At 41.0% G+C, this 13,772-nt stretch overlaps 2 protein-coding genes across 5 annotated transcripts in view; one reads left to right on the plus strand and one right to left on the minus strand.

Annotated features, from left to right (window-relative positions):
• Positions 1 to 2,006, plus strand: part of DHX32 (DEAH-box helicase 32 (putative)) — a 27,503-nt gene extending 25,497 nt beyond the window's left edge. For all 3 annotated transcript variants that reach the window (XM_062635192.1, XM_062635193.1, XM_062635194.1), the window contains 2 exons: positions 213 to 394; positions 1,704 to 2,006. In XM_062635192.1, coding sequence (XP_062491176.1) covers positions 213 to 394; positions 1,704 to 1,890 — 369 coding nt within the window. In that variant the 3' untranslated portion in view covers positions 1,891 to 2,006. The remainder of the gene's footprint in view (positions 1 to 212; positions 395 to 1,703) is intronic.
• BCCIP (BRCA2 and CDKN1A interacting protein) lies at positions 1,860 to 13,636 on the minus strand. 2 transcript variants are annotated; one of them, XM_062635195.1, is made up of 7 exons: positions 13,453 to 13,636; positions 9,926 to 10,000; positions 9,213 to 9,293; positions 8,007 to 8,096; positions 7,278 to 7,465; positions 6,399 to 6,576; positions 1,860 to 2,522 (listed from the first exon to the last, which is right to left on the minus strand). In XM_062635195.1, exons 1-7 carry the CDS (start codon positions 13,588 to 13,590, stop codon positions 2,352 to 2,354), a joined length of 921 nt encoding a protein of 306 aa, XP_062491179.1. In that variant the 5' UTR covers positions 13,591 to 13,636; the 3' UTR covers positions 1,860 to 2,351. The 2 variants fall into 2 exon arrangements, with proteins under 2 accessions (XP_062491179.1, XP_062491180.1); XM_062635196.1 differs by lacking the exon at positions 13,453 to 13,636 and adding an exon at positions 11,841 to 11,945.
• Positions 13,637 to 13,772: the final 136 nt, after the last annotated feature.

A 13,772-nucleotide genomic window follows, 5' to 3' on the forward strand; every position in this document is an offset into this window, starting at 1 on the left:
AACAATTTCTTTAACTCCAAGCCTCATTTCACAGTATCCAGATATTTCTTTCCCACAGATATTTGGGAAGAATACTGATATTGAGGCTCTCTAGTTCAAAGTATCTGAACGCAAGTTTAATTCCTGGTTTTAATACAATAGGCAAATACTGATCTATGCATCTTGTACAATCAATGAAGTAATGGACAACCCCTTGCATATTTGTTTTTTAGATTGCTCGTGATGTGGATGGCTCAGGCAACTACTTAATGTTAACACACAGACAAGTGGCCCAGCTTCATCCTTTCTCATCTTATTATAACAGCAGAAAGATTCCAGAGTGGGTTTTGTTCCACGAGTTTAGTATATCAGAAGACAATTCCATCCGAGTAGTCTCCGAGATATCACCTGATCTGTAAGTTAACAATGATGAAACTGTTTCTTCAGCCATACCTCTAGCACAAAAGCACAACTTAAGTCACAAAATTGTTAAAGATATGTGCTGTACATTGAGAACAACGCTTGGAGCAAGCAGCTCCCTTACCTGTCATAAAAACTACCCAGTCAGAATCCCAGCCTGGTTTGTATTGGAAGGGCCCTTAAAGCTCACCCAGCTCCAGCCCCTGCCACGGGCAGGGACCCCTTCCACTAGAGCAGCTTGCTCCAAGCCCCTGTGTCCAACCTGGCCTTGAACACTGCCAGGGATGGGGCAGCCACAGCTTCTCTGGGCACCCTGTGCCAGCGCCTCAGCACCCTCAGAGGGAAAAGCTTTTGCCTAAGATCTAATAGCTAAGCTGTCATCACTGGAGGGATGAAGAAATGGTTGCTTTTCACGCTTTTCATATTCCCTAGTGAATATATGTGGGATAAATGTAATTTCATTGTTGCCAGTATTGTTCTGTCACTGTGTGTAGCTTTGCTTGATGTCTGTCTGCCCTGTCATTCAGAACACTCACTGCATTAGAGCTCACATCTGTTAAAAAAGGGAAGAACTGTGATCTCACCCCATCACTATTCTTTTCATGCAAACCAAAACATCATGTAAGCCAGCCTTTTGTATTTCCTAACGTGCTGATCTGTTCAGGTACTGCCACTGCAACTGTAATCAATGCATCCACTGAATAAACACCTGACAAGTGGCAAAAGTTACTTAGAAGGTAAAATATAAGGCAAAAAAAAAAAACATTAAGGAAGAGTTAACAGAGCTGTGTACTCATAGATTAATCTTACTGGAAAACTCTGTTCCCTGAAAACCGATTTTGCAGCAAATCTTTCTCTTGACATATCTTATGTACCCAGCCACCTAAATCATTCCGTATCAACTGTTTATGGATTCAAGAGAAGACTACAGTCTTCCTTCTGAAAAAATCTCTTTACATCAAGAATATACATTTCACTGTCCTATCTTTTCTATTTCCAATGCCTCTAAGAAAGCCTTTTTCATCATTTTATTGAACCACAAATATGTTCAAATGCAGAAAAGTTACTATTTAATTCAATCTGCAGCACTGAGGCCTGAATGAACGTCACCTGAAGTATGGACTGAGTACATTGCCAGTCTCCCAAAACCACACACTATTACTACATCTTGCAGATTCTGTGTTTGAGTTGAAGCGCCAGCACCATGCTGCTGCTGTCTTTTGTACAAGCCTGGAAATAGCTATTCAAACATTTCCAATTCAATTAAAAGATATTCACAATGTTTTGTCTTATTTCCTCACCAGGTTCGTGGAGCTGGTTCCTCAGTACTACTTTAGCAACCTTCCTCCCAGTGAAAGCAAGGATATTCTGCAGGAGGTGATCAATCACTTGTCACCTGCTTCAGCCATGAAGGAGGAACAGAAAACTAATGATGACAAAGAAAATGAACAATTTCCCACTCCCACTGAACAAAGATGTACTATTCAGTGAATTTAGACCGAACCATCATACATCAGACAAATACAAATAAAAGCAGTACATGAAATATCCATCTCCATCTTAACCAAAGAAATCATTTCAAACTTTTGAAATAAATGTATTTAACAGAAGAAACATACAGAAAAAAGCTTTTTCTTCCTTATGTATGTGTTATTTCATAACAAAAATATACAATTTAGTTTTGGTTAAAAACATATTGAGCAGATCTTGACATTTTCTTGTTACACTTTTTTTATTGACTGTTTAATGGTGATAACAATATATCATAAAACAGAATATTTAAAAATATTAATTTCATAGATATTTTTATTTGTACCATCTCCTTGTCTTCTAAATGTACAGAGGAAGCATTTGAGCAGCAGAAAACCATTAATACCACAGCAGCCTTCTGAAAACCCTAAAGTCATAGTTCTGCATGGCTGCTTTATAAAACCCAGTGTTTATAGGAAATCTCAGACTGAGAGATAGTCTTTCAGTTTATCCATAATGGCATGAATTCCATCAGCTGGAACTATCATAACAGTACGCAAGGGTTTCATTGGTACATCATCAAAGGACCATCTGCCACCCAAACAAGTGTCGCTTTCCTCTTGCACAGAGTAGTTGAACTTCAGAAGGGCTTTCTAAACAACAGAAAGAGATGTGTTAGGATCCAATTTTGTCATTGGAATGAAGATAATACATCATCAAAGTAAAAACAATGACCCTATTGATGCACACACTTATTAAGAAGTTATTTTCTTCCCTTTCAGAAGGTCCACCAAAAAAACCTTCAAGAGAACCCACTGTTAAGTGTTTCAAACTATTTGCTTTCCACAGGATTTATATCATTCATACTAAACTCTAAAATGATTGCTATTATTATAGTTTGGTATCAGAAAAAAGACCTAAGGGGCAGAGAGAAAGCCCCTTCATTATGCTTACTCTGCCTACTTTTAGGTGGTTTTAATACAACATCTTATTCCCTATTATCACATTAAGAAACGCTGACCCTTAGAAGCTTTTGTGCCAACTAGCAGGTATCCTTGACCAGTAACAGGAATATCAGGCCTTTAAACAGACCTTCAGACCCAGAACACGAACAAATCAGTAGCTGGGTAATTTTGAGCCTTAGGAGATCAGCCAAAAGCCAGATAAAAGGAACAGGGAGAGAGTGAACATGGAGTAGAGCCTTCCCTAAAGATGACAGCTTGGTGTGGGTAACAGAGGTCTGTAGCACCGAACAGGCTCTGCTATTTCCATGGCCTATTCTAAAACTGCTCCTAAAATTAATGTTATCTGTAAGAATATGTGGTACAGCAATCCCCTCTTTCACACTGCCACTAGAAATGAAGCATTAAGGGAATGGGCATTGACATGAATCCTGAGTGGAATTTCGAAAGCTCTTGTAAAGCCTGTAGATGGCTGGAGCCACCAAAAGACATATTATAAATGACGATGCTTCAAATAGGTAGGTGTCCATAATGTGCATTATTTCATTCCAGTGATACATACTGCATACAGATCTAACAGTCCTTTTTTATTAGCTTTCCCAGGCAAAACGCCTGATGGAGAAGAAAAACTTATCTAACAAACGTTTGTAGTTCTCACACAAGTCAGATTAAGAAGCATGAGCTGAATTCCTAATTAGAAGAACTTATCTAACCTCTTCCCTTGGAGGGTAAGTTAAGCTCCAGTCTCCTTTTAGGTTTGCTATTTCCCAACAGTATCTCAAGGTTGTAAATTTGATTTCGGAAAACCCATCACGTTAATGGAGTGGCTTTGCTCAACAACAAACAATCTGAGCAATGGAGGCCCTAAACCTTTAATCAATTCCAGTCTGGTTATAGCAGAGCTTTTCTTCTGCTCCCTCAATAATGTTTTCAAGAACAGAATAAAGCACAGGGAACTGACAAGTGCAAAAAGGCTTCTCTCTGGTTTATATGGCTCCAAGTGTCTGCCTGACTGCACTTAATACTATTTTATTGCAATCTAATTAACATTATGCATGATCAGGGAGGATATACACACCAACACTAATATAACACATAAACATTATAAAGTCCAGAGAGCAAATTAATCTACTATCCTCCATAACATTCAAAATGAATTTGTTAAAAACACTAGAAAGGCTGTTAAAAAGAAAAGCATGTTCAGTTTGTGTCTACCCATTTGAGCTGAAAATTACTGCAGTTTAGATAAAAGTCTTTAAAATACCATCAAAATAACAAAACAGATAAATACAAAACAGGCCTCCAGGAACATAAGCCATAAGGACAAACGGGCATCACAGGCTTCTCCCCTTTTAGTTCTTCAATAACATGTTTACAGAGTTCAAGTCCAGTTGATAAAGATGCTGGGGCAGGAAAACAGAAAGCAAACCCGGAACTTGTTACTGCATAGAGGCTACATCAGTATTCCCTATAGCTAACAAGGAATTCATCCACTTCCATTTTTCTTCTTCCCAAGAAATAAAATTACAGCCATATCATAGCCTCCACCAGAGAATGCCGTGAATGATCACACAGAGGAAGCTTTGCCATTAAACATGATGCATGTGCAAGTATTTTATCCTGTAGGCACCGCCAGAAATGAGAAACAAGTCTCTTGACAAAGCAGCAATATTGTAGAATAATATTTTTAGTTCCATAAAAAAAAAAATCAAGAACAATGAAAAACTCTGTGCATTTCAAAGTATATTTTTGATTTCATTTCCTGCATCTTCCCCTCTCCTGATCTGACTTGGGACCAGTAGAATTGTGTAGACACGTTGCCTTAGGAAACAGGAAGTAATATTTTCATCTCAGTATTTTAGTACTTTTTATTAATATATTTGTCCTGAGTAGGATAGAGACAGGAAAGGAAGGTGACAGCTGCTTCTTCAGAGAATCAGCAGTTTGTATTCCGAGCATTTTTTGAAGGTAACTGGTATCCAAAAGAGAACAGATAAATCATCTTTCCACAGCAAAGAAAGTTGGGGCTGTTCAGCCTGGAGAAGAGAAGGCTGCGTGGAGACCCCATAGCAGCCTTCCAGTATCTGATGGGAACTACAAGGATGCTGGGGACGGACTCTTCATTAGGGACTGTAGTGATAGGACAAGGGGTAACGGGTTAAAACTGAAACCAGGGAAGTTTAGATTGGATATAAGGAAGAAGTTCTTTACTGTGAGGGTGGTGAGGCACTGGAATGGGTTGCCCAGGGAAGTTGTGAATGCTCCATCCCTGGTGGTGTTTAAAGCCAGGCTGGATGAAGTCTTGGGTGATATGGTTTAGTGTGAGGTGTCCCTGCCCATGGCAGGGGGGTTGGAACTGGATGATCTTAAGGTCCTTTCTGATCCAAACCATTCTATGACAGTGACAATAACACAAATGCAGAGCTTTGCATCTATTCAGTTGCTTAGGAAAAGATCTCAAGAGAAATGTGTTTAACTGCATTACCAAAAAAAAAAGCCTCAACAGCTGCTTTTTTTCTGACACAGGACTAACTATGTAGGGGCAAGCAAAAGAGATCTGTGTATTTAAGTATTACCATGCAGTGAGGATGCTGATGGAGACTCTAACAACAGAAATCCCCTGTATTTTTTTCCAATCTTTGCTCTTCTAAGCGCTTGAAGCTGTGACACATGATTAAGTTAGAGAACCCTGGCAAGCTACTACCTGTTGTTTGAGCTGCCACTCTCAAACACTTGTGTTGTAAACCACATTAGCTTGAATCCCACTGACAGATACTCAGCTAACCTGCACTTCCTGCAATTCACACACCCAGTCTTCTCTGTTCATCTGACACAGCAGTTTAACATGTCTTTCGAATTTTTATTATTCAGATTAAAGAAGACAACAGCAGCTCCCCCCATAAAAGGGATTTCAGACTTCTGTAAACTCAAAAAGCCTGAGACATGCTGCTAAATTCAATATCCAGGTTTATTACCAGTTGTTCATTCTAAAAATGTGGATATTCCATTCACAGTGTTTCAACAAGTCTGACCGTTACTACATTCAATTCAATCTCTTCAGCACTGCTATATGTGTAAAGAGAGATGAAGTTTCTTAATTCTTCAAGGCCAAGACACTGGCCTCAAACCAAAGTAAAACCTGATCTTTCCCCTGAAATCTCTGCTTATTCCAGGCATTCTCTGAAATTTTCCATTATCCTCATAGCACTGGAGACTCTATCATGTAGGAACACTGCCTGTGCCACACCATCCCATAGTCAGGTTCATTGTGACCTGATACAAGTAACATATTAGTAAATTCATGCCAATATAGAGGATCAATTTAATCATTTGGACTTATGGATGTCATACCTCTCCCTCATTCTCTAAATACAAAGGTGTTGGGTTCAATACAGAAAAGTAAGTTGCCTGCCCATCTCTCAACACTGCTCTAAAAAAAGATGGATCTAATTGAAACAATATGTGAACACACCTTTAAAAATCCTTCCCTGAATTATAAAGGGAAACACCTTTTCTGCTGACACGTAAAAAGCAAATAACCATTTTAAATTAAAAGAATCACGTTACCTCATAAAAGAATTCTTCCTCTGCATTTGCAAACATTAATTCCTCCTTTTGCTGATGTCTCCCTCCCTTCTTCTTAGAATTGCTCTTTGTGGCTTCTGTAAAGGTCTTGCCGATAAGGAGATAGTAGTGGCACTTTCCACATGGTTTGTTTGTTCTCTGTGCCTCACTCAACTCCTTCCTAAAGACAAATAAATGTTTACACATACTATTTAAAAATACATCTACATACACAATTCATACCCTCAACAGGAGTGTAACCAAACCTTACAGTGCATCAGAAGGTACATCACACTGTCACTTCATGAGGAACTGTAACTGAAGAGCCAGAAAATACTCTTGCCCACCCTTGTGTTAAACATGACACCACTGCAACACTCCAACCCCTGTAAGACAGAGGCTGAGATCTGAATTTGAGTTGTGACAAGTGTTGTACTAGTGGTAAACCTCAAAGCTAAGTTTCAAGCACCTAATTTATTTCTCTAAAAACCTTCCTGACCAACCCTATCTACACGTTTTCTTTCACTATCAGTGTGTTAATTCCTTAAAGGTCTCATTATCAGTATGCTATAAGAAGTTCTCAGTTTTAAGTTTTCCTAGATCAATGGGAAAACAATCTGCAAGACAAACTACAACATACACACAGCTATTTCTGCAGCAGAACAGCACACATTTTTCAATGATTCCCTGTGTCTTAAAGAGTTTGAAAAGCCTAAAGATATAAACAATTTTAAGAAATTAACTAAAGACCTTACATGAGATGAAAATACTTGTGTTCGTGCATTATTTATAGCTATACTATCACCTATCTTAACATAGTTCTACATACATAGATTGCTGAAAAAATATGAAGAAATCATGTCAAAACAACCCCAAACTTACTGAAGCTGCTGGTGCATGGGCAGAGCAATCTGTGGTGGTACATTAATGAATCTTTCACTCAGTATAAGACCCACAGGCTTAGTACTATCACTTAGGAGCTTATTCAGTTGTTCAACTACGTGCTGTTCACAGCTCTTCTCACACCGACTTAGAACCAGCTCTTTGATTTGTTCAACACACTGTGTATCCTGAAAGAAAGACACATGTATCTTTATATACTAAAATGTATATTTTCCTTACATTATACAACAACTATTAACACAAAGAAACTTGAATGTGAACTTCCAGGGAATACTCTACAGACCTACTGGTGATTTCTTTAAGCACTCTGTACAAGTTCTCTGGAATTATTTACCAACCCTGAAGCTGAGGGCACACAAAGGTTCTCAACTGACAGGAGAGCAGTGAGGAGTTGCAACACCAGTATACTCACCAGCAAAATTCAAGCTGCAAAAGATGACAGTGAAGAAACACAAGAGGCTGACAGCTCAGTTACCCTGGGCCTAGGGTAAGACCTAGTTTTAACTCTCTATTCCATTCCTGGCCTTATGTTTGACCTTGACCAATGAAAGCAAGCTATGTGATGTGCAACTTTTACGACCATAGTCCTCCATGGTGGAAATCAAAATCCTGATCCAGCTGCCCTAGGCTTGTTATACAAGGCAGAAAAGCAAGACACAGTCTCATTACTGTCTAGATGTCAATGAGGAATAACTAACCATAACATACCTTCCTTTCTGTTAAGTTTAAGCAGCTAATGAAACCAAAGACTTCATCATCATCTTCATCATCATCACTGTCTTCTTGGACTTCTGCTTGCTGTTTAATAATAGAAACAGAATGTCAATATGAGTTGTTGCTATTTCTACTCTGCAGCAAAAAATGGCTTTCTTTCCAAAAGATGCTCAGCAGATGAGAACCATCCACATAATCTCTACAAACACACAACCTACACATTCTGGTTACAGTCATTGAGCCTGTGTACTTAGAGCCAGCTCTAGAGACAGCCAGTTCATGTATCTTCCACAGCAGGATTTTTGGAAAGGCACTAAAATTTGATAGCTCACATTTAATAAGAGACAACTTGGTACAAGGCACGGCAATATCTTAAGCAAAACCAATTTCCTTCAGTTTCTAACATAGGGAATTAAACCTGCAAAGTCATAAAACCCACAGAGCAACAGGGCTTTGACAGTGAAACAAAAAGCTCCACAAAACTCTGCTGTGAAAAAAGCTGGGGAAAGAACTGGGGGTCATACAGCTGTAATGGAAGTGGGTGGAAAAGTGTAATGAATGTGGGTGGAAAAAACATTGTCACAGGACAAAAAGGGAATGTACAGCAATGACACCAAGCAACACGGTACAACAGCACCACTGTGCCACAGGGGTTGTCTGTCTGGGTTTGAAAGCAACATGGCCTTCACATCTTGAGCACTGTACAGTACTGAACAGCTTCCTTAGACAGGAATAACTCAGGAGCCCTGCAGAGTGCTCCACTGCCTTAGCAGAACCTGACCAGGACTCATTTTGGAATCCTTTCCTATATCCAGAGAATTCTGTGCAAAAGGAAATGGCATGCAGGATATTTCTTGTCTATATCTCTATACATCCTGAAATGACAAGGTCCTATTTCTTATGGAGATGACCACAAACTTCTCCATAACACTGTCAGCATTATTATTCTACTACACCAAAATTCAGAGGAAAAAGTGAAAAGGCTTCCACATGTAAAAAAGAAACCAGCCAAAATAATAAACCAAATTCCTTGTTTGGTTGAAAGTAGGCATGGAAAATTTCAGCTCCTAGAGAAGAATTCCTCTCAAAGCTAAAAAGAAAGCAAGCATACAAGGTACAGATCCAGAGTCCCCTTCTGAATGTTTGTTGTGTCATTTCAACATAACAAGTATAGTACTCCATTTACAAACTCTTTCTTACCTTGATAATACTTCCAATATGATTCTGTTGTATTAATATATCAGTTAATTCAGCAGTGTTAACAGGCGCTTTTAGAAACAACTGGAAAACAGGAAACAAGTATTAACAAGCTTTAGGTACTATGATACATCATGGGCCACTCTAGAAATTCAAGTCAGCAATTTCTCTAAGTAGAAATATTCCATTCCACTTTTAATTTCCATTTAGTGATATAATACTTCAATACAATACTGTAAAGACTAAAAATCAGCTTCTTGAAGCTCCTCAACCCTCCATACACTAGCATTTTGCATACCTGCTATCCTTTGAATTTGCTATGATCTGAATGCTTGCTGAGCAACAGAAACAGTCAAAAGAAGACTGGAAGCTGCCACATTAAGCAGACACATTACTTGTTTGTCTCTTTTTAAGGGCTGTCACCTACAGGAAGATCTCCAAGAAGTTGATTAACACTGAACAAGGTTTTCTGAGCAGCAAGCAACACAGTGAAGATGGAAAGATTATACACACTATGGAATAACAGCCCTACAGCTCACTGGGTAAATTTCTTGAAACTGTGGTATAGGAGACACGTGTTGACTATGGCTGTAATTCAATCTTCATCAGCTGAAGTACAGTAAAACTATGACACAAAACAGATTATGTGAACCGGTGACTTTAGATATTATTTATCAATGGCTATATCAACCAAGCTAACAAGAAGTCAAAAGTACCTGTTGTAGTAACTTCCTTATCCCGTTATAGTCACTGTCTGATATGGAATGTGCCTCAAATTCAATATTCACTTCCTGGGAAGAGGTAAAATAAGAGAATATCAAACATACTTGGCAAGAAGTTATATCAAAACAAAGCTAAACTATAACAAACCTGAAAAGAAGTATTAGTCAACATCAGAAATAGAACTTACTTCCATCTTTGAGTAATCTCAGCACCAGCTAGGGATTACCATTTCTTCTGCAATCTTTAGAGAGCATCTGTAAAAGTAACTTTTTAAACTAACTTACAAACTGTGCTGTGAACGAGCCTTTAACACTTAGTTCCTGCAATGTGGTTCACACAATTATGCTGACTGTAGCCACTTAAGACTTACTGTAGAGGCTTGATCCAGGCAGTTAAACTCTTGAAACTGTGGGATGGGAGTGTAATGCCTTGGCTAAAGATGAAAATTGCTGCACGTATTTAGGCAACTGCATCCAAAATGATGCTTCTGCTGTTTCCTCAAATCCTAATGGAAGTCTGCTCAGTAGCTGCATGATGAGACCCAAGCACAGCAAAATCAGAATGTGAACTCCTGCTTCTCCTTCCAGAACAAATGCTGTGCCTACAAAACATTTATACTGGTGTTCTGTACTAACAGTACTGCCTGCCAAGGTGGCTCTGCCTACCTGGTCTTCTGAGAACCACTGCTCAAGATGATCCAAATTTTGCCTTAGAGCTGGCAGTTAGTATTCCACTTTCTGACCAATCTAGACAACTGAACCTTACTTTTACCACCAGTTCAGACTCATAACTCTCTTCAACCCCATATCGTGGCCACGGTCTTTATTGTCCACTGGGAGAACAGCTTTAAAGCCCTGTTTATAATGTAGAAAACAAGTATATAGCCACCTGGGAGGGAGTAATAAAAATCAGGGGAGATGTTTGGATATTCTTCCATGGTCTAGCAAAGCAAGAACACTCTATAGAAGTAACTGAGAGCGTATGATTTATAAATGCAAGAAAACAGCTTATATCTTTGGCATATACAGCATTCAGTCCTAGCATCTAGGAACTTTCCAAGTACTTTAAAATCCAAGGATCCCACTGAATGATTAAGCCAGTAAATTCTGAACGAAACACAGCTTACAGTGGTTCTGAATACTGTGCAAATCATAGCCATAAAATCGATATAAATCGATTAATAAATCTGAATACTGTGCAAATCATAGCCATAAAATCGATGGGAGCAATAGATTTGCTAATACTGGTCTTGCTTCATGGCTTTTTCCACTACCCCAAATAATAGCTTGGTATGACAGAGTTTACAAACCCTCCATCTTTCATCTATTAAAAAACAAAACAGGCAAATAAAGACCCATCATATATTGTGGTTTGTTCAGTCTTGCTGCTGTGGGCTTATTTTCTTCCCTTCTGTTGCATCCAAAGCAAGAGCCTGCAAAGCAAACAGTAACATGCAACAATACTCGGCTACGTACAACACAGCAGTGAGCAAAGATCTATCTCAACAACCAAGCCCTGCCTGGCAATCATACTGCTGTCAGACTGGCAACAGAACCACATGCCCCCTTTAATGATGAGAACATCTGCATAAAAGAAGAGATTTTCCTTTTTCCACATGACGTGGGAAGTGGTGCAGGGAAAGGCTAATATGGCAAAAATAAAAAGGCTGAGAATTAGGGAGAAACAAATGGCCTTTAGCTATATGGCTTTACAAATCTCTGAGTTTCTACAGCTATGTCCAGTACATTAATACAGTTTGGAGCCATGTAGTCTAGGCCACGCTTTGCTGAGAAACGTTGGACTACATGATCCCTGAGTTCTCTTCCAAGCTGGTATTCTGTGATTCTGTGCATATTAGCAATGCACACCTTAATGCCTTACACAAGAATCTAGGAAAACCCAATATACCTTCAGATATCTTCCCTGTGAGGGTGCTGAGGCGCTGGCACAGGGTGCCCAGAGAAGCTGTGGCTGCCCCATCCCTGGCAGTGTTCAAGGCCAGGTTGGACACAGTGTTCAAGGCCAGGTTGGAGCAAGCTGCTCTAGTGGAAGGTGTCCCTGCCCGTGGCAGGGGTTGGAACTGGATGAGCTTTAAGGTCCCTTCCAACACAAACCATTCTATGATTCTATCAAGACTTCCAAACTGAAACATGTAATAGTACTACAGCATCCTCAAACATTGGACCACTAAGTTAAAATTAGCATTATACTGCGAATTTATCCAGCATACAAACAACTGTAAAAAGCACAGTCGCACATACCAGTGCAGGACACTCAGAACCGCCCCCAAACCCCATGACTGAAGACTCAAGAAACCCTGTCCGCAAACACAATGAAAACCACTGTCCTACCTACATTACACAGGAACACTGTGCACTTAAAGGAAAAAAAAGGGGCGGGGGGGATATTATTATTGCCATTAGCTTTAATTTCACAGTATTTACACAGTAATGCAACATCTTTTACGTGTTTATAAACACCGAACCGTACAGACAGTACCAGCAGTGGTAGTCAGCATCTTCATAAACAAGTTAGTACCCATTTAAAGCGGCACATGTTTATAGCCCACAGTAAATGCTCTTTTCCATCAGGGTAGTTTGACTGATTAACACGATTACCTCTCACTTTTCATCACGAGATAGTTTTTTACAAAGGCAGGGCTTGCTTTGTTGATCTACTAACAAAAGCTAAGGCTTCAGCTAAGAAAAGGGAAGCCCATGGACTCAAAGTGAAACCCTAGGGAAAACAAGTTAGCAAAACACTGAAGTTGGAATGTACTCAGTTAAAACAATCAATAATGCTACCATAGAATCACTGAATCCCAGCCTGGTTTGTGTTGGAAGGGACCTTAAAGCTCAGACAGCTCCAACCCCTGCCACGGGCAGGGACACCTTCCACCAGAGCAGCTTGATCCAAGCCCCTGTGCCCAACCTGGCCTTGAACACTGCCAGGGATGGGGCAGCCACAGCTTCTCCATTGACTCTTTTTGAGCCCTGTGAAAAATCAGAGATTGCTTTACCACCCGAACATCTTACTAAGAATTTACAGTCAGTGCGTATCTCCTCGTAGAAAAAAAAAGAGACTCCTCCCTCAGTGTCATGCTCCACAGCTAAGTAATGCATTTTCCCGCATGTCCGAAAGAGAGCTCAGAAAAAAAGACGTTAAAATCCTATTTCCGTGAATTCTGATGCTTTTTATTCTCCTTCCCCTCATTTTTCTCTTTCCTTCCTCCCCTTCCCCTTCCACACAAAGGAAACCGGAGCAAACCCTCTGCGGTGAAGGCATGGCATTCCAGCGTGCCACCGGCACACTCGGAAGGGCCCAGCCTAGGCTTGAGCACAGGAACCCACGGCCCCACGCTGGGCCCCGACCCACGACTGCCTCGAACGGGGTTTACAAAGGGAACCCCCCCCTTCGCCGGCACCTCCGCCACCACAGCCGCTTGTTTGTTCTCTTCAGCAGCCGGCTGAGGGGCAGCCGTGAGGGGAGGGCCCTGCTCCCCCCCCCCCACCCCGCTCACCTCATCGATCGCCTCCTCCTCCTCCTCTTCTTCCTCCTCCGAGTCCGACTCGCTCGACTCCGGCTCAGACCCGGACTCGGAGCCGCTCTCCTCGGCTGGGGGCTGCGGCTGGGCCCGCCGCTTGGCCGGCGTGGCCATGTCACCGCGGCGCGCAGGCGCTCGGTACCCGGAAGGCCGCGGCGGAGGCAGGCGCGGGGAGGCCCGGCTGCCGGCGCTGTGCGGCCCTCAGGGCCCTGGTGGGGCCGGGCCGGAGCAGCGCGGGGTGGGGGCAGTGTCCGGCACAGCTCTGCCGGCGGGAGGTGGGGTACGTCCGCAGGGAA

Source organism: Pezoporus occidentalis, unplaced genomic scaffold (genome assembly GCF_034315485.1).
Source record: "Pezoporus occidentalis ecotype Australia unplaced genomic scaffold, CSIRO_AGI_Poc_V1 ctg45, whole genome shotgun sequence".
NCBI lineage: Eukaryota > Metazoa > Chordata > Aves > Psittaciformes > Psittacidae > Pezoporus > Pezoporus occidentalis.

Bases quoted from the DNA above. Each gene is read 5' to 3' on its own strand.
- BCCIP (XM_062635195.1), bottom strand. From the start codon at position 13,590: ATGGCCACGCCGGCCAAGCGGCGGGCCCAGCCGCAGCCCCCAGCCGAG. The intron at 9,294-9,925 runs GTACTTTTGACT...CCTGTTTTCCAG, and splicing joins TAAGGAAGTTACTACAACAG to TTGTTTCTAAAAGCGCCTGT. The intron at 6,577-7,277 runs GTAAGTTTGGGG...ATTTGTCTTTAG, and splicing joins CCCATGCACCAGCAGCTTCA to GAAGGAGTTGAGTGAGGCAC.